General features: G+C 43.5%; 1 protein-coding gene across 9 annotated transcripts in view; it reads left to right on the top strand.

The window, feature by feature from the left end:
* Window positions 1-24,174, top strand: part of LRRC49 (leucine rich repeat containing 49) — a 57,251-nt gene that overhangs the window by 19,162 nt on the left and 13,915 nt on the right. For all 9 annotated transcript variants that reach the window (XM_028706831.2, XM_028706833.2, XM_028706832.2 and 6 more), the window contains 6 exons: window positions 1,982-2,043; window positions 6,675-6,822; window positions 10,857-10,940; window positions 11,927-12,081; window positions 19,983-20,220; window positions 22,387-22,572. In XM_028706831.2, the coding sequence (XP_028562664.2) occupies window positions 1,982-2,043; window positions 6,675-6,822; window positions 10,857-10,940; window positions 11,927-12,081; window positions 19,983-20,220; window positions 22,387-22,572 (873 nt within the window). The remainder of the gene's footprint in view (window positions 1-1,981; window positions 2,044-6,674; window positions 6,823-10,856; window positions 10,941-11,926; window positions 12,082-19,982; window positions 20,221-22,386; window positions 22,573-24,174) is intronic.

Below are 24,174 nucleotides of genomic sequence, written 5' to 3'. Positions count from 1 at the left end.
AATGTTTTCGCCTGGCGCCTAAAGATATGTAGCAAAGGCTCCAGGCAAGCCTCCCTGGGGAGAGCATTCCACAAGTGGGGAGCCACCACAGGAAAGGCCTGTTCTTGTGTTGCCACCCTCTGTACCTCTCACGGAGGAGGCACATGAAGAAGGGTCTCAGATGATGATTGCAGGGTCTGGATTGGTTCATATGGAGAGATGTGGTCCATGAAGTCCATTTGAGTAGAAAATCAGCACATCAGAGAGGGACAAAATTGTCCAGGCCATTCATTGCTGTGATAGTTTTCTCCTTGCTGGCAGTGTTTGTTTTTCCTCTACACTACAGTGTTCTAAGCTGGTCCTGAGGATCTAATAACATTAAGAATTTGGTATTAGAGTTTGCCCGTTTTCTTCTTCCCCTCTTTGACCCTTTTCCCTTTAATATTACAGCTTTTTAGATTATAAGCCCGAGGGCAAGAACTTTTTTTATTTGTAAGACACTCTGGGAGTTTATCCAGCTAGAGAGTTGGGGGCATAAATAGATTGAAATTGCTGCATTGTCTGTTAGAATCTACCTTTTGCTACATTAAGCCATCTAGACTGTGCGCTCAGGACAATTGTTTAAGAAGCAACTAATCCTTTTTATCTTGAGCATAGACCTTGTGGTGGTGAGAATGAAACATCTGCATGACAAAATGAGTCTTGCTTTTCACATTGTGTAGGGAAGGGGGTTTTGTGTGTTCCAGAAAATCAACAATCTTGCGTATCATGATGTGGGTGAGAAACGCCATGGACTGGGCCATATCATGACCCACATATTTGTCCCGCTCCTGAAAGCCAAGGAGACCCCTTGGTTATTGTTTTTGTATGTTACTATGTTATACATTTTTGTGTTTTTATATTGTAAACTGCCCTGTGATCCTTGGATGAAGGGTGGTATAGAAATTTAATAAATCATCATTATCATTATCAACATTATCTTGGTGTATTTGTATCCACTCATTGCAAGTTGGAGAGTTGCCTCACTCACTGAACTAATCAGTTTGGTGGTGGCAATGGCAAAAATAAATGTCTCTGACTCATGGAAGAATTGGATGGATTGTTAAAGTGATATTATTGTTGTTGTTGTTGTTGCTAATAGTAATAATAATAATACAGTGGTACCTTGGGTTAAGTACTTAATTCATTCTGGAGGTCTGTTCTTAACCTGAAACTGTTCTTGACCTGAAGCACCACTTTAGCTAATGGGGCCTCCCGCTGCCGCCACGCCGCTGGAGCATGATTTCTGTTCTCATCCTGAAGCAAAGTTCTTAACCCAAGGTAATATTTCTGGGTTAGCAGAGTCTGTAACCTGAAGCGTATGTAACCTGAAGTGTATGTAACCCGAGGTACCACTGTAATAATAATAATATATACCTTCCCTGTGTTCCCACAAAGGCTGTGCATTATAAACTGATGACCATTTTGTGAGTTCTGGAGTGCATTTCTGTGTTGTCTGTGGTGGGACTCCAACTCGTTAACCTACTTGAGGAAGCAGGGAAATGTCTGCAGAGCACATTTCAGTATTGCTTGCTGCTGGTTGGACAGCTGCATGCATGAGTTAGCACTTTGATGCTTTAGACAACAGCATGACTACAACATTGGATTTTATTTTGCTTGCCGTTTCATAGCGGCCTGCTTTCCCCTGCAGCTGAAACCCTGAGTCAGCACCTCAGCTCCTTTTTTGAGAAGCCTGTTCAAAAAGAGGCCAGCATCTACTGCCGCTGCGTCTCCCCTCTCTTTTGCTCAACACTTTCTGTTGCAAGCAGTCCAGCTTATTTTCCAAGAGGATCTATGCACCACAGAGGGATGGAGCCGCGTGTTCGACAGCAGTTGGCACTGCAGCAAGGTTACAGTAAATTGCAGTAGGCATGTTTCATCCTCCAGAGAAGCAAGAGCGTGTAGAGCATGCTGTCTGTCCTTCAGATGCTGAATTTGGTGTTTTCTCTCTCTCTCGTTCTAGAAAGATGTGGATACTTTGCCCTGCCTCCAACGTCTCTTCCTCAGCTTTAACAACATATCTCGGTAAGCAGAAACTGCTGGTGGGCGGGGAGAGAATCCGTTTGCTCTCTCAGTGCCTCACTTATTACCACTATCCATTTAAAATTAAATATTTGCCAGTGGTTACTTTTGTCTGACTGGTAGACAAATGATACAGTATATGGAGAAAGAGAACAACTATGAACCCAAAATTTAGCAAAACCTTTAATCTTTTTTTCTAAGTGCACAGAGAAGAAATGTTTCTCTTCTGTTTTAAAATACGTCATTACCATACTTAAGTAGAAAGCCCGGATATTGATACTGCAGAGTCAATGTTAATCTGAATTAGTTTGTGAATCACTATTATTCTCATTATTTTAAAAATGCCTTAACTGGGTTTAGATTATATAGCCTGTTATATTTGCTCCAGACTGTCATGCAAATTGATGTCTCTTTAATTGAAGTTACAGGCTTCCATATGTGCAGGCCATTGAGCATCCTTTTTTTAGTTACTAAGATGCAGCTTGTTCCTTTCTATGCTACTCTTCAACCTAGTTATGAAATCAGGAGTAAAACACCTTTTTTCTTAATAAGAGCTGCATTTTCTGAATCTTATTCTCCCCACCCCCTCCTTTATTCTGTTTTTATATAATTTGGGCTGCAGCATTTAATTAAGCCTGTTTTCAAAATTAGTGAATGCATTCTTTCCTGGATGCCTTGCCCCTTGATCACAATTTAGGAGGTCTAACATCCTTTCTCAGAGGCAATTACGTGTTGCAGCAATTCCTCCCTGCAGGATATTCAGCCTGGGATTGCGGCAATTACTCACACATTGGGAGGGTGGGGGAGGCAGGCAAGGGGTCTTAATTGCTCTCAGTGGAATTTAACCACGTGGAACTACTGCTGTTTGTTTTATTGTGCTTATGTTCCGGAATGGGGAAGTGAACTAATTGAAATAAGTGAAAATGGTAACTCTTTTGTTGTGAAAGTGTTGCTTGTTGGCTGCAGTTTAAACTGTGGAAGGCTATGTGCCACTTGCTGGGTAGAGTTTTCAGTACTTAGGAGTTTATGTATTGCAACAGTGCTGAGAACCTAAACTTCACATTCAGTGCATATCCTTCCATAGATTGGATTTGGCAGCATTATTTAGACATGAACACAGCCATCTACCAACATTCCAGCTTAATCTGCCCCGCCCTCCTTTATGGTTTGGATTGTTTCACTTTGAATGATACATAAATCCTACCCTGATTTGACTTTTTTTGGGGGGGGGGGAGTGTTTGGCTGGGCTCAGCAGTTGAAAGACTGCAGAGGTATATTGCTCTGCCTTTAGGATGTAAACCCTGCAGTCAGTGAGAATTACTTTCTGCTCAGTGTAACCGAACATCATTTTTCCAGTGTCCCAGTTTCTCTCAAGCAAAGTTCCGCTGTGGTGGTGGTAGTACTTGGGGAAGGGAGACTGTGAATTAGAAAAAAGAAAACTGCAATGTCTAGACTGGGGCTGAACTTAAATGGCCCTTTCCTGAGTTTGCTAACTGTTTCTTGTGCTGTGAAGTTGGAGGGGTCATTCTCCTGTGATGTCACGCTGGACTCAGGAGGGTTTAGCTCTTCCAAATGCTCTAAGAGGGATGCAGTCACCTCACAGGAAACTGTTTCATCAGCTCTGTTCACGGAAGTAACCCAAGTTATGTTCTTGCTGTTTGCTTGCCATTCTGTTGTCACATGCAAAACTTACCGTATTTTTCGCTCTATAGGATGCACCCAACCATAGGACGCACCTTGTTTTAGAGGGGGAGAACAAGAAAAAAAAATTTCTCCCCCTCTCTGCTCAGCGCCCCTTCAGCGAAGCAACAGGAGAAACGGAACCCCTTCCATTTCTCCTCCCGCTTTGCTGAAGGGGCGCTGTGCAGCTCTCCCTCTCTGCTGAAGCCAGGAGAGCAAGACTCTCCCGGCTTCAGCGAAAGGAACCCGAAGCCTGCGGAACGCAGCGGGAACTCGCTCTGCACTCCAAAGGCTTCAGGCGGCTATCCCTGAAGCCTGGAGAGCGAGAGGGGTTGGTGCGCACTGACCCCTCTCGCTCTCCAGGCTTCAGCGAAAGCAATGCAAAGCCTCCAGAGCGTGGAGGGAGTGCTCCCTCTGTGCTTCGGAGGCTTTGCGTTTGCTATTGCTGAAGCCAATGAGCCTGCATTTGCTCCATAGGACGCACACACATTTCCCCTTAATTTTTGGAGGGGAAAAAGTGTGTCCTATAGAGCGAAAAATACGGTATTTTCTAGGCGAATCATTTTTGAGATAGCCATGATGTTTAGTGCTTAAATAAAAAGTGATGGTTCATTAATACTATGTTTTTCTTTAAAGTAGAAGCTTAAGTTCTTGACACTTCAAATAGAGATGTAATAATTGAGGGTGTGTGTATGAGGGAAGAGGAGTAGTACCTCTGGCCATGCTCCTTCTGGGTTAGTTTGTCTAGGTAAATGTGTACATCAGAAAGAGGGAATCTTCTTTCCAACAGAGGTCGTCCCCCCATCTTTCCTTCTCTGTGACTAGCCCTCTCTTGAATTCCTTCGGTATTCCCCCTTGGTATTTCCCCCATTTATCTTTGTTTCTATCTCTCTGTATCTCTAGGCTTTCATGCGCTATTTCTCCTCCTACTTGTGCGCCTATGTACCACAGGAGAGCACCTGAAGTAGTGAAGGTTCCACCTCAGGCTGCACAATTGCTGTCACTTTTGCCATTGTTTTTGTGTATAAAGCAGTATTCTTAAAGCAGGGATTATGCACTAAGAATGGCAGCATTTTTAAAGATATGTTGCAGACCTGCTTAAGCTGAAGCCCCAGGGAAGGCACAACCAGGGGTGACTGCCCTCTGCCCCAGCCTTGGTACCTTGCGAGGGCAGCACCTGGTGAAGCCGGGGGAGGCCAGCCAGGCTGCTGCTAGAACAGTGTCAGAAGGGGAAAGGAAGGAGCAGCTGAAAGAGGTAATCCCTACTGAGGCAGTAGAAAAAGAACAGAAAGTGAGCTGGGGGGCTCCTCCCCCATCAGCATGAAGAGGAAGGGGGGCAGAGGCAAGAGCGGGGTCACAGCCCTCTTTCCACTTATGGGGGGAAATCACGGGAAGGTCTAGGATTCCTCAGGGAAGATGTAGCAGGTGTTTAATACACTCAACCCTAGCTTTTAAGGTCAAGTGTATTCATTTATATTAGATTAATATTTTATTTCTCTGCAAAAGTTAATCTAGCACAACAGAGGAGAAAAAGCATTTATATTTTGTGTAGCTGAGAGAGATCCAGAAAAGTTGCTTCTTCTAAAGAGCTATTGTATTTTTATGTTGTGAACCGCCCTGAGATCAGCAGATGAAGGGCGGCATACAAATTTCAACAACAACAACAATTAATATAAATTATTGATAAAAGTAACTGAAGGTCATTTCTACTGTTACTTCTATATATTTCATAAATTTTATACACTGATTGTGAAAACAACAACCCTCAAAGCGGTTTTCAAAAAATTAATAAAATCATCAGTAAAAAGAACTGACAATAATTTTAAAAGTTCAAGAAATTTAAAATCAACAATAAACTAAAAACAGATAGAAACCTATAACTAAAAACTGATGTGTGTTTTAAATACCTTATTTTTGTCTCTGCCAGCTGGCCATCTGTTTGGGGAAATTAGATAGAGGATTTGCACTGGAATTTGATGCCCGGGAGCAGTAAATAATGGACTTCATCCCCAATTTACCAGTTGGCATTGGGCCTCATCCCCTGAGCCACTGCACCTGGAGGACCTCTGGGTTCCCACTTAAATCACCAACAACAGCCGCCATTCCTGCATGCCTGAGGGTGTGTCCCCCTCCCTTACCACAGTGGGACCAGCAAACAGGCCAGAAGGTTTGCAGTTAAATCCCCTCTGAACCAGTGGTCTCACATGCGTATCTCTTTGGCCATTGCACCCTCCTGCCATTATCTGAGCATTACCTTTACTTGCGCTCGTTCACTGTTGAGACTTTGTTCTCACCGTTCACTGTTCAGTTCAGGATCCTATTGCATGGGAGAGCCCTATGCTACCCCCTGCCCCCACCCCGCTGCATTGGTGTTGTTGGGCAAATTTGACATTGGGAGAATGGGAAAGACAAGCTTGCGGGTCCAGGAGAAAGAAGCAGAGGTGCAGAGGAAACATGTAAACTTTTTGATATATTTCCTTTTTTTAAAAAAAGGGCAACTGAAACAGCCAGCCCTCTGCGGAGCATATTTCATTCCCAACTGCATTGGTGCTTTGTTTATTGGTCACTCAGCCATGATAAACATTTGAGTGATTGAAACCATGACAGTGATAGATGTAACTGATACGACATCCCTCAGGAGCAGATCTGGATATAACCCAATTCACACATTTCAAACCTTTACAACAGAAAACCAGTGAATATTGTGAAAGTTAACTGAAACATCCCATTAAGTTTGAAAGTCACATAAAACCAAATATGTCAAAAAACCTTGACCAGTTATTGCAAAAATTCACCTTTCTCTATTTAATGGGGGGAATAGTATTGTTACTGCTTACTTTTAATTAGTGGAATGATATCAATAATAGTTATTTTAAGGTTAATAGTCATAGAATTTGATGATTGTATGTTTGAGATCCGTGACTTGTGTTCCATTCCTTTTGCTTTTCACCTAGTTTTGATGACATCTTGTGCCTTGCCGATTCTGCATCCCTTTCAGACATCACCCTAGATGGCAACCCGATAGCGCAAGAGGCGTTTTACAAGCATACTGTTCTCCACCATATGATGCAGCTCCGACAGTTGGATATGAAGAAGATCACAGTAAGAGAAACTCCGTGGGGAAAACTCTGTGATGGGTTAAACCTTGAAATAAGCAAGGAGTTTTATTTAACCAGACTATTCACAGTGCCAGCAGGTTTTGTGTTTTTTATTATTTTTAAAAAACTTACTACAGTTACTAAGAATATCTTTACTATTTTCTATATACAAAATGCTTAGCAATCTCCTCTGATTTGTCTTATTGACAACCCCATAAGGAGTGAGGTCTACACTCAATGAATTTATGTTTGGGATAAGACAGCAGAAGGACTGTCTGTGTCAGTATGAGTTTCCCATTCCATAAGATCATTCTCTGAGGCTCTTCTCTGGGTATTGTCTCTTTCAGAATTTAGGCAGGTAGAGCTGGAGAGAGCAGTCTTCCCCTCCCAAATTATGGAATCCCCTTCCCATAAATAAGCACTGGGAACTTTAGTTAAAATGCATCTTCTCTTCACTGTTGTTAAGTTTGCATTTTATATTCAGCATTTTAATTTTACTGGTATTTTTGTTGAAAGCCACTCTGAAGTAGAAAGCCAACATATAACATATAAATATTATAAATGAGCACAAGCAGCAGTCCCAATTGCATGGTAAGCTGTTTTTGAAACCAGCCTTTGTGTATAGTAAACCCACAACTTACACACATTTAACTTGTGCTCATTCAGCTTAACACATATGGCAAAAAATATAAATATATAAATATAAAAAAATAGAAAGGGGCTGAGTTCTGGGGGAAATGGCGTTGGCAATCCCACCCGCCATTGAACCCAATCCCTGTTTAAATTGTGAGCTTATTGTACTGCGTAAAGACACAAGAATACAAATAGCCCCCACAGAAAGAGACAAACGAATGAAAGAAAAACTCCCTCCCATGTCAAGAATATAAACACCTCACCGTTAAGGCATTAAGAGAGAGAGACAGCCTGTTCTCCTGGACTGGAATTAATATAAGTGGAAGGAACTAGTCTTCCTAGAACCCGTCACTTCTTATTTCACTTTGGGCTAGGCTACATCATTGGGTAAGTTTGACAGAGAAAGCTTCCTGTCATACCACCTTTGGAGGGGCGGATTGTTGATCACTTTTCCAGAGAAAGGTTATCTCCATTTGCTCAGCTGTGAGAAGATGGATCATTAACCATTTATAGAGGATGGCTTTATTTGCTCCCCAGAAGAGAAATAATAGCTCCAGTTCAACTTTACAGTGAAAGAAATGACTCTGAAACTTAGTAGCTGTCTTACATTCCCACCAAAGATGTTTCTATGAACCTTGCACCAAACAATTCCTCCATCCCAAAGGTATGATGCAGCTACACAGGCATTACTTTGAACCAATGGCTCTTTTAGCAGCCTATTTAACAGCTTAGTTAAAAATGTTGGAAATGCCAACATTACTATAATTACCATCTCTCAACAGGCATCCTTACAACTGCTGCAAATAAATAAATACAATGAAAATGTCAGAATAGGTATGTCCTGAATAAATTTGACAGCAAGGATTTTCTTTTTTAAACAAACCACCTGCTGAATACTCTCATTGCATTTAATATGCAGGGTCTATCCGGCCATACAGATTTTCTTCTTTCTAGAACTTTCTCTTAATAAAAATGTATTTTGAGGCTTTTTATTAAACATCCAAGATGTATATAAATGAATAAAATAAATCTAAAATTAAGAGTCACAAGATACTTGCATTGGAGAACCTTTTAATATATTTTATGGTAACATAGTTTTTATTCATTCATGGTTGCATTGAGATATATATATTTCTGAATGTATTAACAAAGTTGTGTCAAAGTGTATATACCAAAACTTACAATTATTACAGATATGAAATTATGTATAGTATTGTCTAATGCTTAGATTGGTGACCGTAAGTAAAAGGTACTTTGTATCAATAACAATTGGGGACGCGGGTGGCGCTGTGGGTAAAACCTCAGCGCCTAGGGCTTGCCGATCGCATGGTCGGCGGTTCAAATCCCCGCGGCGGGGTGAGCTCCTGTCGTTTGGTCCCAGCTCCTGCCCAACTAGCAGTTCGAAAGCACCCTTACGTGCAAGTAGATAAATAGGTACCGCTTTATAGCGGGAAGGTAAACGGCGTTTCCGTGTGCTGCTCTGGTGCCGGTTTGCCAGAGCAGCTTCGTCACGCTGGCCACGTGACCCGGAAGTGTCTGCGGACAGCGCTGGCTCCTGGCCTTTAGAGTGAGATGAGCGCACAACCCTAGAGTCTGTCAAGAGTCTGTACAGGCAGGGGTACCTTTACCTTTATCAATAACAATTAGAATTTATAAAAATTTATAGGGAGGGGGAAGGTGGAAAATTGAAATATGCCCTTCATGCATGCACAACTGTGCTGTAAACTATTAGTACTGTTCTACCATAACTGTCACACCAGACTGCATTAAAATTGTCAGGTTTCTTTTGGCCTCTTGCTACTTCCAATTTTTGTGTCAGTTTTCCCAATAATGGAAGATGGTTGATGATCTCGGTAGACGAGGAACAGAGGGAAAAGCTGTTTCCTAGTTCTGCTGGATCTCTCAGTTCTTTTGATACCATGGCTTTTGATACCATTGACCATGGTATTCTTCTGGGGAAGCCAGCTGGGGGCAATGTTATGCCGTGGTTCCGCTCCTTCCTCCTGGGCTGTGTCCAGAAAGTGGTGTTGGGGGATGAGTCTTCAGACCCCTCGGCTCTTATGTGGGGTGCCTCAGAACTCTGTCCTGCCCCCCCCCCTGCTTTTTAACATCTATATGAAGCCTCTGAGAGAGATCATCAGGGGGTTTGGGCTGGGTGCTCATCTGTATACGGATGATACCCAGCTCTACCTTTCATTTAAATTGGAACCTGTTAAGGCAGTAAACATCCTGTGTGAGCGTCTGGAGGCTGTTGGAAGTTGGGTTGCAGTCAATGGATTGAGGTTGCAACCTGACAAGACAGAAGTACTGTTTCTGGGGGACACGGGGCAGGCAGGTGTGGGGGACTCTCTGGTCCTGAATGGGGTAACTGTGCCACTGGAGGACCAGGTGCGCAGCCTGGGAGTCATTTTGGACTCACAACTGCCCATGGAGGTGCAGGTCAGTTCTATGTCCAGGGCAGCTGTCTACCAGCACCATCTGGTACGCAGGCTGAGACCCTACCTGCCTGCGCACTGTCTTGCCAGAGTGGTGCATGCTCTAGTTATCTCTTGCTTGAACTACTGCAATGCACTCTGTGTGGGGCAACTTTGAAGATGACCTGGAAACTACAACTAATCCAGAATGCGGCAGCTAGACTGGTGACTGGGAGTGGCTGCCTGGACCATATAACACTGGTCCTAAAGGATCTTTGCTGGCTCCCAATACATTTCTTAGCACAATTCAAAGCATTGGTGCTGACATTTAAAGCCCTAAACGGTCTTGGCCCAGTATCCCTGAAGGAGCGTCTCCACCCCCATCGCTCAGCCTGGACACGGAGGCCCAGCTCCAAGGGCCTTCTGGTGGTTCCCTCACTATGTAGTGAGATAGTGGCACCCTCCCAGTGGAATGCCCTCCTATCAGTTGTCAAGGAGATAAGTAACTATACAACCTTCAGAAGGCATCTGAAGGCAGCCATGTATAGGGAAGTTTTAAATGTTTAATGTTTTATTATGTTTTTATATATTCTGGAAGCTGCCCAGAGTGGCTGGGGCAATCCAGTCAGATGGGCAGGGTATACATATTTTTATTATTGTTATTAAGAATCTTTTAATATTTGATTTCATTGTGAGCATTGCTTTGTTACTTGGAAAATATGGGAATGCTTGGACTTCTTTTAATTGAATTACACAGTCTACCCAGTAGGGATACTTTGGGTTTGTTTCTTTGTTTTTTGCTTAGCAGCTGGACACACTGTTCTGTGGAACTTGAAAGCTTGTTCATGACTTCAGTGTTTTTACAAAATCCAGTATGACTTCCCTGTTACTTTTAGATCCCCTACCCTGCTATGGACTGACTCCTTGCAAAGTTTGACTAGTACCGTCGTGAGTCTCACCGCAAAGTGTTCTCTGTTTTATTTTAACCCAGGAAGAAGAAAGGCGCATGGCATCTGTTGCCTTACGAAAAGAGGAAGAGAAGAGGCGTGAAAGCCACAAGCAGACCTTACTGAAGGTACCAAGCGGTGGCCTTCGTGTGATGCAAATGGAAGAGAACCGGGCCCTTCCCTCCCTTCACTTATCCCCCCCCCCCCCCCGGTAGCTGTGTCTCCTTGTTATGGCTGCTCCTTCCCTGCTGGAAACAAACCACATGGCATCCTCCATCGCAGGGGAAGAATGATCAGTGGTAAAGCACCTGCTCTTCTTGCAGAAGGTCCCAGGTTCAACCCACTGCATCTCTAGGTTGGGCTGGGAGAGAATCCTGTCTGAAATCCTGGAGAGGTACTTCCAGCACTGAGCTCGATGGACCAGTGATCTGACTCCATATAAGGCAGCTTCCTATGTTCCTATAAAGTGTTCCTATGTTCCCTCTTGGAGGGCTGCATAACCCACCCAGGCACATACCCGTCAAAGGCATGGGACATCCTGTTTTTGGGTGCCATGCTCTTGTGCAGGTCGTGTGACTCATGCGGGAGCATGGCCTGGAAGACGCGGCCTGGCTTTGCTCTGGGACATGTGGGAGGGTATGGCGGAACCAGTCACATAACAAAAACGACCACAGAGATATCCACATTTGAAAACGTAGGGGGTCCATGGCTTGGCTTTTGAGAAACGGGTTCCACAGAACTTGGCCAACTGGGAACTCCTGCTATAGAGTATTTGATCCAGTCTGCCCATGCTTCCTACTGTCTTACCCATAAGAACACAAGAGCCTCTCTGGAACAGGCCATGGCATCCTACTTCTCACAGGCTTATGGGGAGCCCACAAACTACCCAGCAACTGTCATTGAGGGTCTAGCAGCCTCTGATTGTAGGGGGTCTATCTTAGTTAAAAGCCACCGATGGAATAATCGGTGTTGAGAGCAAACAGAAAGCCAACTGAAATCAACATAATTTTCTGATTGCTATAATTCCACTTCTTTGATCTTAGTTTCCAGAATGCCGTTTTGTTTTACTTTAGCAAACTCTTCTCTCAAACTGTATATTTGTATCTCATTTCAGGAAAAGAAACGATTAACCATTAGCAATATTGCCCATCAGTGGGAGAGCCAACAGAACCGCTCTGCCCACCTGCCTTCCAGCCAAGAAAACAACGAAGACAACGAATCTTCTCAGAACAGCAGGAGTACTCCATATGTATTTCCCGAGGAAGCCAGGTATGGAGGCCTTGTTTTCCTGGCCAACAAGTGCTACACAGCCTCTTAGAGCCGCCCAGGCAGGAAGTCCCCATGAGCAGCTGGAAAGTTCCTCCTCCTCTTCCTCTCTGTGTTTCCCTAATTTCATTTCCTGCCATCCCAAACAGACAGCTTGCTATTCATTCTCTTTAGGGTCTGATTTTTCCCTTGTCTCACTCATAGCTTCTGAATTGCTCTTCTCCCTGCTATTATATTCACCTTCTGAAAAGAAATCAACAAATAAAAATCCTTCACTTTAATTCTCTTGCTTCCGCTGCCCCGCTACCTCCTCCCCTTTTTCCGGCACTAGCAGCCAAAATCAAACAGTCAGCTGGACTTCAGTGTCTTCTTGGGGGAAGAATCCAGAAAATCCACAATGAAGTGGGAAAGGCTACAGCCCAACAGCAGCCTCAGTCATGAGGCATGGGATCTTGTACTGGGGAGAGGGGACAACAAACAACCCAAAATTGGAGGTGAAACCCTGGGGCATCTTGCTTAGAGTTTAATCCTGCCCCCCTCTCCTGCAGATTGCCCTGTGGAGATGGAGCAGAAAGGGAATCAAGAGTCACATGCTTCCCTCCCCATGTTACCATGGGAGATGGTCTTTCTCTATTACTGAAGTGGGATGTGATTCTGCCATTGGCCACTAGAGGCCCTCAGAGAACCACATGTGGAACCTTGGTTTCTGGTTCCTGGCTGGAGGAAGTTTGGTAATCATCTCTCTCTCTCTCTCTCTAAATATTATTACATGCCCTATTACTCCCTCTAAATTTTGTCATTCAACATTAATTATGGAATATGGGATAAAAGTACCGTCTGAGGCATTATGCAACTGGATGGTCAAATTCCTCTTAAAATGAATGGAGGAGATTTGTTAGCAGTGGGGAGTGTGGGTGGGAGCACTAGTTTTGTCAAAGCCTTTGCCCCCCAGCAGAAAGTTTCCATTACACTGATGTATATTACAGAGTGGTGTTCTGTGTGTGTAATTTGGGCTGTTTCATCAGTTTGAAACATCTTTCAAAGGTTTAGGCAACATTAATGTGCGTCTTTGTGCATTCTCCAGTATTAGTGATCCTTTGGAATTGGAGTTTAGGCTTTTTGTGACTCTTTGATTCAGCTTGTTTTGGATACCCCCGTCTTTCTGTTGTTTATAAAGGTAGTGGCGGAATTTAAATAATCAGAGGTCCACAAAAAGCATGAGAAGTATACACCTTTGGTCTTTTGCTAAAGTAAACCAGAGAATTCTCTATAAGTGTTCAGAGTACCAGGAATTTCAGGGTATTTTTCATTTGCTGTTCTATGTTTGTGCATTTTAAAATTCCATTTGCAATAGGAATTAAAGGGTTAAGCTATTGTAATGTATCAATAATTTTCTTCTTCTTTATTTAGGGAAAGTTATATTGTCTTCTGGTGTGAAGTCCTCAAGGCGGCTCACTTTCTCCCCCCCTCCTTCTCTATAAACTACACTAAAATAAACACACAGACCCCAAAATAAATCTGCAATAAAACCCTAAAAATAGGAACAGCAAATGACAGCAGGGAAAAGGAGCTTATAATTATAAGATAAAATTGAGTAAAATGATCTTGTGATTAAGAGAATAGCTGAAGGCTATACCATCCAACTTGCCACAGTCTTCCACCATTCCACACACCTGCAGTCTCTCCCCAAATTCATCCACACAATTCAAAAGCACAGTCTGCTATAAGCAGTGATTTGTGTTTTCCAGAAAATGTTGAACTGGACAATTTCTCTGTGCAAATTAGGTTAATTCACTTCAGAAAAGTTAACTTACAACAGAAAATGTTTAGTTTGCATGCCATAGAGTAGGGGTCGGCAAACTATGGCCCGGGGGCTGGATGCGGCCCACCAGACTCGTAAATCCGGTCCCCAGACCCTGCCGCCTGCTCAGTCAGTCCCTGCCCTGAGCTAAACCGGCGTGGCATTTCCTTGAAAATAAGCCGCAGGTGCCTCGCCGCGCATGGACTGACTTCCACAACACTGGCATGGCTTCGGTTTGGCTCCAGGAAGCTCCTGCAGCCAATCCAAAGCCACGGACACCTCTGGGCAGGAGGTGAGGCTGGTGCAGTTTCAGATTGGCTGCAGGAAGTTCCTTGTTGTCCATGCGCTGACGTAAACCTGGCACGGCCATGGGCGGAGAGGCTGGCGGGTGAGCAGTGGGTCTGGGCCGCACCATGGGCATTGTGACAGGTGCTTCGCGAGGCTTTAGCCAGAGCTTGGCGCCCAGCTCAGCGCTGCTGCCTGGCGCTCCGCGTGCGTGGCCTGCCCGCCGTCCTGGCCTCGGACGATGGGCCTCAGTGCGTGGTGCACGCCGCCTGGGAGCTCTGCGGTGACAGCCGATGGAGCGGCTGCTGCTCGTCAACAACACTGGTGAGCGGGCACCTCTGCTTAAAAACCTCCAAGGAAGGAGAGTCCACCACCTCCCGAAGGAGACCATTCCACTGTCACACAGCTCTGACTCTCAGAAAGCTCTTCCAGATGTTAAGTCGGAATCTCCTTTCTTATAACTTGAAGCCATTGGTTTTTGGTCCTACCCTCCAGAGCAGGAGAAATCAAGCTTGCTCCATCTTCTATGTGCCAGATCTTTAGATACGGCAATAAAATTTTAAAAATTGAAACTGCCAGGATTTATTTACAAATGACAGTCATTCATTGTTAATAATTAGCTTATGAAAAGCAATTTTTCTGTGAAGAATGAAGCAACAGACAATTTTCCATCACATATCATTGGCTTTAAGTAAAGCGCTAGTGCATTACAGAGTTTTGAGGCGAATACATGGATCTAGGTAGCTCAAGTAACTAGTCTGACCACAGAGGCTTGCTATTTATTCAGTAATTGAGTTCAGTTTACATCCTCCATCTTCAGGTGCAACTGATCATAGAATTGTTTAGCTGGAAGGGACCACGAGGGTCATCTAGTCCAGCCCCCTGCAGGGCAGGAATCTTTTTGCCCAACCTGGGTCTTGAACCCACAACCCTGAGATTAAGAGTCTTATGCTCTACTGCATGAGCTATCTGATTTGGGCAATCTTCTTTATTATTCAGGTTATCTCTTGTGGTGTTTTCATGTATTGTGCAATCTACTCCTTTTATTCTATGAATGTGTGTTATGGAGAGTTGGTCGTTCCATTTGAAAGTTTCATTTTTAAAGTGACAGGCAATATGTTTGTAGGCCATTGATCTTCATCTCTTTGTTTGTACCCCCATCACATCTCCATTTTTTAAATTTAAATTTTCTTAAAGAGAAAGGACAAAGGTAGAACATACACAGTAAAACATTTACTTTAGAAAAACAATAAATTTACAGTGGGTTTCACTTTGCCTTGGTCAGACCACACTTGGAATACTGGTGCACCAGTTCTGGGCATGGCAGTTTAAGAAGGGTGATGATCAGCTGGATGACCATCTTCAAATATCTCAAGGGCTGTCACATAGAAGAGGGAACAAGCTTGTTTTCTCCTTCTCTGGAGGATAGGATCCTAACCAATGGATTCTGACTAAACATTCGGAAGAGATTTCTGACCGTTTGACAGTGGAACGGTCTCCCTCGGGAGGTTGTGGACTTTCCTTCCTTGGAGATTTTGAAGGAGAGGTTGGACGGCCATCTGTCATGGATGCTTTAGCTGAAATTCCTGCATTGCAGGGGGTTGGACTAGATGTCCCTTGGGGATCCCTTCCAGCTCTTCAGTTCCTTGATTCTATACTTTCATAGATGGTAGGAATTCATCTTCAGAAATACCAGTGAAGTTCTGCTGAAAGTGTTCCCACCTGGATGTTGCTGGACTCCAGCTTCCTTCATCCCTGGCCATTGGTGTTGCTTCCTGGGGTGATGGGGGTTGGGAGCCCACCAACATCTGGAGGGAAGCTGCAAGAGAGTGTAAGTGTGCTGTATTTTAAATTTGTGATTTTAGTATTTGGATTTAAAAAGTATTACAGTGGTACCTCGGGTTACAGACACTTCAGGTTACAGACACTTCAGGTTACAGACTCCTCTAACCCTGAAATAGTGCTTCAGGTTAAGAACTTTGCTTCAGGATAAGAACAGAAATCGTGCTCCAGCGGCGCGGCAGCAGCGGGAGGCCCCATTAGCTAAAGTGGTACCTCAGGTTAAGAGCAGTTTCAGGTTAAGAACGGACCTCCAGAACTAATTAAGTTCTTAACCCGAGGTACCACTGTAATAGAGGAGTATATGATCCCTCAGTCTTCCAAAATACTGTTTTTTCATTGGTATTTAAGTCCAGATTTTTTCCCTCTCTCCCTTCCCCATTGGCAGCATGTTTTCAAAATATACAGTGAGTTTAATAGGATCAAACAAACAAACGGATAATGCAAAATCAGCTGAATGAAGCTGTTAATTCTTTGTGCATGAATAGACTTCATAAACACAGGCTCCTCTGAACAGCTCTCCACAAATTGAACCGTCTGCTTCCCTGGTTGACGCCTGCACCTGTGTTATTTTAACAGAAACTGTTCTTTAACTGTTACTTTGTTGATGATTCATAAGATAATTTCTGGAATTATTTTGGGTTATTTTTCTCATATAGCTTTGAGTATGCCTGCCAAAGCCAATAATTGTAATTTATTTAAGCTTTTTTTAAAAGAAAAAAACATGAGACAAAAAAATCTTTGAACTAATGGCACCAGTGCTTCTTTTAGGATTCTTAAATGGAAACTTTGTGAGACTGGAATTCTTGTTGACATAAAGGTGAGGCAGAAATGTCTGAACTCCTTTCCATAAGTTCATACATGGGAATGGCAAGTTCCTCCTTGCGGGACAGCTCAAATGCAATGCTGGCTCCATCTTAGTCCTGGCTGAGAAACGGGGGACCCGTCTTGATGATGTGCCCTGCCTTGCTGCAGAACATGAGAGAAGCAGGGCGGGGTCGTGGTGAGAGTGTCGGACTCGGACCTTGGAGACAGGGGTTCCAATCCCCACTTGGCCATGCAGCCCACTGGGTCACCTTGGGCCAGTCCCTGCCTCTCAGCCTAACCTACTTCATAGGGTTGTTGTGGGGATTAAACAAGGAGGGGGAGAAATATGTACGCCACCTTGAGCTCATGGGTGGAAAAGGTGAGCTAGAAATTTGCTGCCAAGGAGTGTGGTGGAGTCTCCGTCTTTGGAGGTCTTTAAGCAGAGGCTTGACAACCATATGTCAGGAGTGCTCTGATGGTGTTTCCTGCTTGGCAGGGGGTTGGACTCGATGGCCCTTGTGGTCTCTTCCAACTCTATGATTCTATGATTCTTTGATTCTATGAAATGCAAATAAATAAAAAAGAACATAAGAAGCGTCCACAGGATCAGACCACGAATGCATCTTTTCCAGCAGCCTACTTGAAAGGGTCCACAGCTTTATGTTGGCAGGAAATCTGCAAGGAGATATTCAATGGCATCCTGCCTCTGAAAGATGGCAAAATGCCGTTTTGCTATGGCATTATGAGAGTTGATGTTCTACTTTTTGGTTGTTTTTGTATCTGTCTGGAATAGCTTTATTCATCCTCCCCATTATGCCCTGCCCTAACATCTGTTGTATGAAGGGTGCTCTAGAAATGTTTCAAATGAGTACCTTAAAGAAAAGCACTTTGTGCATTCAGATAAATTCAAACCCCCTTTCCCCAGGCTCAGCTGTCAGAGTGGAGGTCACCCCAAATTCACCATCAGATCACATGTCTGTGGCCACAGCATGAGGCACAAAAATGATACATCCACTGTTTCATTCAGAATTCCCCCCCCCCTTGTTTTCCTCCTCTAAAAACGATGAGCATGTTATGGTCAGGTGCGTGTTATAGAGCGAAAAATACGGCAATTCTAACATTAAGTTTCTTTAGACTTTGCAACAAAATGGAACAAATTATCCTGAATATATTTTATAGTGGCCTTTTTTCAGTATCTGTCATCTGTATGAAGTTTTATTTTGTAAAAACATTGCATCCTACAGTAGCATCTATTAATGTTAATAATTCCACCCCTTTCCTTGCCCCAAGAACTCTGCATTAGTGTAGTATTAAGAGATTTCCCCCTCTATCCAGTTAAAGCAAAGTTCTTTGTGTAAAGTTTTCTTTTACTTACTTTTGGATGGGCTGTGAAGCTGGTTTATTCTTAGTAATTTCCTGATTGTGAACGCTGTGGTTCTTTAGCCAAGCTGTCTATAATAAAATGCAACATGTAAAATAAGTTTCCACGTTCTTTCTGGAAGCTGTAATTTTCTTTTATAGGAGAAGATGTTGGAAGAATCACTCTGCCTTTTCCCCTCTCAAAATAAAGTGGCAAAAATACTACTTACAAAATAAGCTGAACTATTTGCTGGGCTACAGTCTTGCAGAGTTTACAATGATCCTGGGCATTTTCCAGGCAGCGAGTTTTTAAATATTTCCCTCTCTTTGGTAAGTGGGCCTGCAGTTCATGGCACCATTTACTCTGAAGGAAGACTATTAAAGGCAGCCTGTGTTAGAGTAACCAACTTTGGGGGGGCTGTCAGGGCTTGTCTCCTCTCCACAACTTGAGGCCTTTGTCAGGGCGTTGTCTCACATTTCTTAATCTCTGGTGAATTTCTGTAAATCAGAATTCTGTAGGTAATAGAATAACAGATCATCCCCTTTATATTAAACTGCTGAGCACATACAGGTAGAAGCTGTTGCTTTAAGTAAGTGCCAGGATTTGAGCCTGTTGTGGCCCCCAGAAACTGGGGCTAAGGGAAGCAGAGATTCTCACCTTTTGCTGGCCAAAGAAGGGACCTACAGGAGTCCACTATAAAAGTCCCTCCCTGCCCCGTGATAATCTGCCCTTGCCTTCAAAAAAAGCTCTGTACGTGATAAATTTGAGGAACTGAGCCAGTGCAAGGAAAGTAAACTTAATGCACAATGAACATTCTCTGAGTAGTGCCTAGATTCCTTTAGATTTCTATAAATATGCCCAATTGATGTTGATGCCAATTTTTTTTTTAATGTTGGCACAAAGGTTGGATTCTTCCAGTAAGTGCTTAGACATATTGTACATTACGATACTCCCAAATATTTGACAGGGAAAATTAGATAAAAATGTTTTATGTTAAATAAGCAAGAACTTCAGAACTGGGTAGTGAGCAAGCTTAGTAAGACTATTCCTAATACAACATCTGTGAAGCATATTACTGTTGGAAGTATTTCATATATATTCTCTCAAAAGCCATGTAAGATATATCCGTATTATACCTCCAAGTAGGTGCATACAACCAAGCGTTGAAGTGCATCCCCAGCTATTAACAGAAGTGTTTCTGCATAGGGTTCCATCCAGCCTAGAACAGGACACTTGGATTGCTGTTCACGGTTTGGGGGTGAGTTCACAGGAGTGGTGGTGAGGATGAACAATGACTCCCCCTTTCCCATCTTCCTGAAACCACCCCCTACTGGGTTCGGGGCTGGATTCCAATCCATTTTTTAAAAATAATATTTTTATTATGATTTTTCAACGAGTTTTAACATATTCAAAAATTCAAATTGCTTTTTACAATTTCAATTCACACTTGCCCGCCCGCCCCGACTTCCCCCAGCTTCCCTTTCTGGTTTATAACATATTTGTTTGTTCTGCTTATAATTTTATATACCTTATATACTAAAATTAAAATCGTATTCTTAATCTATTCTTAACATTTTTACCTCATATTTGTGTTTTCTATTTATATTTGTCCATTGTAAGTGTTTTACTCAAATCCTGCAAGTGAGTTCATTTCAATGCATTATTTCTGTATATACATCATTGTTGTTTAGTCATTTAGTTGTGTCCGACTCTTCGTGACCCCATGGACCAGAGCACGCCAGGCACTCCTGTCTTCCACTGCCTCAATCGGTAGGGCTTGCCTTTAAAAGACTGTTTTATTTCTCCTTGCAGGTCTCTTGATTCACTTTTGAACAAAGGCATGCAAGGGCTGCCTGTCCTCGATTCACACTTGGTAGAGATAGAAGGTGACACCGTGTACCTATATGGCTCTGGAGCTCTGGAATCCCTTGATCGAAATTGGAGTGTACAGACGGCTGGGAGCATCACCACAATCTCCTTTAATTTCATAGACTTTGATGAAATTGTTCCAGTGTTGCCAAAACTGAGGATCAGATTTCCCAATTCTCTAGTAAGAAGTTTTGTTCTTGATCTTTTAGCAATCTGGGACAAGAGGCAGGATGTCCAAATGTCTAATTTGGTTCAAGAAAAGAACCTACAAGATGCCCTTCTGGATCAGGCCAAGACTCCATTTAGTTCAGCCTTCTGTTTCCCACAGTGGACATCAAGATGCCTCTGGAAAAGCCCACAAGCAGAACATGAGGGCAATAACACTCTGCCTTCAGTACTCCCCAGTATCTGATATTTAGTAGCACACTGCCTCTAATTGTGGAATGTGGAACCAGGGTTTAGTAGTGTGACCATTTGACTCAGGCTGAGGAGACCCATGGCCATGAGGCTCACTTGGTGACTTTGGCCAGCCACATTCTCTCAGCCTGACAGGCTTGCTGTGAGGGAGGGAGCACCCTGTACACTACTTAGAGCTCCTTGGAGGTGGGATAAAGAGAGAAATTCTGTTTAGCCATCATGGCTAACAGTGATTAACAGATCTCCTTCTCCATGAAGTAGTATAATTCCCCTTTAAAACTTTCTGATTTATGACCGGTGCCACGTCTTGTGGCAAGGCAAGAAGTACTTTTCTTTTTCTTGTCCTGAACCCACAGCCAACCAGTTTTACCTTCTACCTTTTGTGGATGTCATTTGACTTAGCTTGTCTGTCTCTCTTATTTGTGTGGCATACCACATGCAGCAGATAATTTACCATACAACCCATGGATGGCAGACATTCACATTGTAGCAGAAAATGTGTGAATGTTCTCAGGTGGCCTCCTGAGACATTATGTGGCAAGTAGTTGTGCTCAAGATTGGGCAAACTTGTAAAAGCAGAATTTGGCAATTGCTGATGACTGCTATGATGGAATGACTGAAGTTTGCTCTTCTCAGCCATAGAAAATAATTGAGTGAAGAGCAGATTACATCACTGCATAGATAAATTGGCACCCAGACTACACCCACACACCCTCATAGTCATGTGTGTTTAAGTAGAAGTTTGCGCGCTAACTTGGGCAAACAAGCATGGAAATATCCAGAAACAAGCCATTGTAGCCTTCTAGCCATCTAGTCTGTACCACCACTGCTCCTTTTGCATGCCTAGAAGAGAGAGACAAGGTGAGTAGAGGAAGCTCTATCTCCTTGCTCGTATTTGTACATGTGTGCTTGGAGAGAGCAGGTGAACAGCAAAGAAGAGGAGGAGGTCCAGGGGTGAGCAGTAGTAGTAGTAGTAGTAGTAGTAGTAGTAATAATAATAATAATAATAATAATAATAATAATAATAATAATATATTTGTTCCCCAGTCCATCTGGCTGGGTTTTCCCAGCCACTCTGGGCAGCTCCCAACAGAATAATAATAATAATAATAATAATAATAAAGCAACAAAACATCAAACATTAAAAACTTCCCTAAACGGCTGCCTTCAGATGTCTTCTAAAAGTCAGTTGTTTCTTTCCTTGATGGGAGGGCATTCTACAGGGCGGGCACCACTACCGAGAAGGTCCTTTGCCTGGTTCACTGTAGCTTCACTTCTCACAGTGAGGCAACCGCCAGAAGGCCCTAGGAGCTGGACCTCATTGTCCGGGCTGAGCAATGGGGGTGGAGATGCTCCTTCAGGTATACTGGGCAGAGGCCGTTTAGTGGGCTCCCTGCTTGGATGTGGGTGTCAGCATGTGCTGAGTGATTCCAGGGTCTAATAAAGGTCCTGTCCAGCTCATGAATACTCACTGCAAGAGTCCCAGGACCTTGATTTATTGCCAGGTCCGGCTCAAGATGATTTGCTGTCTGAGGCAAAGGATAAGATGACATATCCACTCCTTATACAGAAGCTGCCTTGGCTGGCAGTTAAATCTTCACCACTGGCAATGGGAGAGCATCCCCCATTGCACTTGACAGCAGCAGGCTGGTGCACAGGTCAGGATGTCTGGTACCCAGCTATGTCTGCTCCACATCCCTCAGCATCTGGCTAATGGTTGGCTGGTCTTGGCTATTGCCCTATTAGGTACGTTGTGCTGGGTCTCAGTGCAAAGGCCTAATGTCAAAGCGAGTAGAGACCTTTGACTAGCACAGCCAATCTGGTGCTGTCTGATATTTCTCAAAATGGCCACCCAGCCCCTTGCAATCATTGTATCTTCCACTAAATGTCTAATGCTGCCTACCTTCTTGTTTTGCTTGTTTCTTTACAGCACCTGAAATTTAAGGAGAACAACCTTGCTGTGTTGAAACAGTTCAATGCCTTAGCCCAACTTCGCCGCCTTGAGCAGCTAACAGTTGATGCTCAAGGAAATCCAGTTGTCACCTTCACCCTGTGGAAGTATTACGTGATGTTTAGACTGGGCCATTTCAACCTGCAAAAAATAAATGGAATGGAGGTAAGAATAGGCAGCATTTTCAAAGGGGGGGGGGGCATTCAGACCCCTTAGAGCTGGTTCAGTTGGTCTTATCACTGACTCACTTCTGCAAGAGAAATTGCTTGTGTGAGAGGTCTACTCACAGTGTAAAACGCTCTCAGTATGATTGCAGGAGTCCCACAACAGGGCTGTCTCATCTCCAAGGAGCCCCAGTTAGAGAGGACGTGCAAAATTTTTCCTGCCTCTTTTGCATTGCTTACATGAATTGGTTGTTTATCTGAGCCATTTTTCTGGTGTTCCACAAGGCGACAGATCTGTCTGTTGAGCCAGCTGTCATTCCAACAGCAAAAAAAGAAAAAAATGAAGTCATTGTAGAAGCTAAGCAAGAAATCCGGAGGTCAGGAAGCAAAAAATAAATAAATTAGGATCTATGCTGCAATTATTTTTTTGTTTTTGTTTTGCAAAACTATTCTATCTTTTGTTAAGTTCAGTATGTTTAATTGGTTATATTGGTCATACAGGAAAGCCTTAAATTAACTGATAATTGGAAACCATTGTTTATAATTTGTTACAAACTGGGCTTATATTAGATAACTAATGAAATATATACCTAGGAGTACAAATGGCAAGATTTACTTTCCAATTCTTTTCTGGCATGCATTGACCATGGAGTGGGGGGGGGGGGAATCACTAAACTCAACTGAAACCTCCCAGAGGGAGGAGAAAGAAAGCCAGGGAATAGTTACCCTATAGTAACTCAGGACCTTATAAAGCAGAACATGCCATAAAATTTCTAATACCCCAGTTTGGACATTGTTCTTAGCTAAGCATACCTTATATTTATGAGAACATTGTAGAGCCATCTTGTACTATCAAGCAAAATGAATGCCTCCCTTTTCAGTCTGTCTTAGTTGTTGGACTCCATCTACCCTTCACACTGTCCAGCCTGGTCAGCAGCAGGGCCAGAGGATGGGCAGCATACGGATAGCCAGCCAGGTTCCCTACCCCTGTTCTGTGGAAACAAGCCAGTGTTAAGCCTTGGCTTATGGAGCTGGCTTGTTTCAGCAATTCAGATTTAAGATTAACCATGCAATGGATAAATGCAGTTGGGTTAAATTGTAGTGAATCTAAAGTGGAAGTGGAAGCTTCCACTCTCTTCCTTGCAGCCATATTGGAGGAGAGAGAAGAAAATATGTGAGCTGGAGGATCCCTGCAGCTAAGTCTGCAATATGAGGGGGGGAGAATAATGGCTCTGCAGAGAGAGTGTGTAGGTAATGTGCTTTTGAAAGATATTATAAAGGCTATGGCACCATATGAAGGAGCGTCTCCACCCCCATCGTTCTACCCGGACACTGAGGTTCAGCACCGAGGGCCTTCTGGCGGTTCCCTCACTGCGAGAAGCCAAGTTACATGGAACCAGGCAGAGGACCTTCTCGGTAGTGGTGCCCGCCCTGTGGAACGCCCTCCCATCAGATGCCAAGGCAATAAACAACTATCTTGACGTTTAGAGGACATCTCAAGGCAGCCCTGTTTAGGGAAGTTTTCAATGACTGATGTTTTAATGTATTTTTAATCCTTTGTTGGAAGTCTCCCAGAGTGGCTGGGGAAACCTAGCCAGAGGGG

This window comes from Podarcis muralis, chromosome 14, assembly GCF_964188315.1.
Source record: "Podarcis muralis chromosome 14, rPodMur119.hap1.1, whole genome shotgun sequence".
In the NCBI taxonomy this organism is placed as follows: Eukaryota; Metazoa; Chordata; class Lepidosauria; order Squamata; family Lacertidae; genus Podarcis; species Podarcis muralis.
Note: the sequence above shows the minus strand (reverse complement) of the source record. Positions and strands in the feature narration are given on the sequence as shown.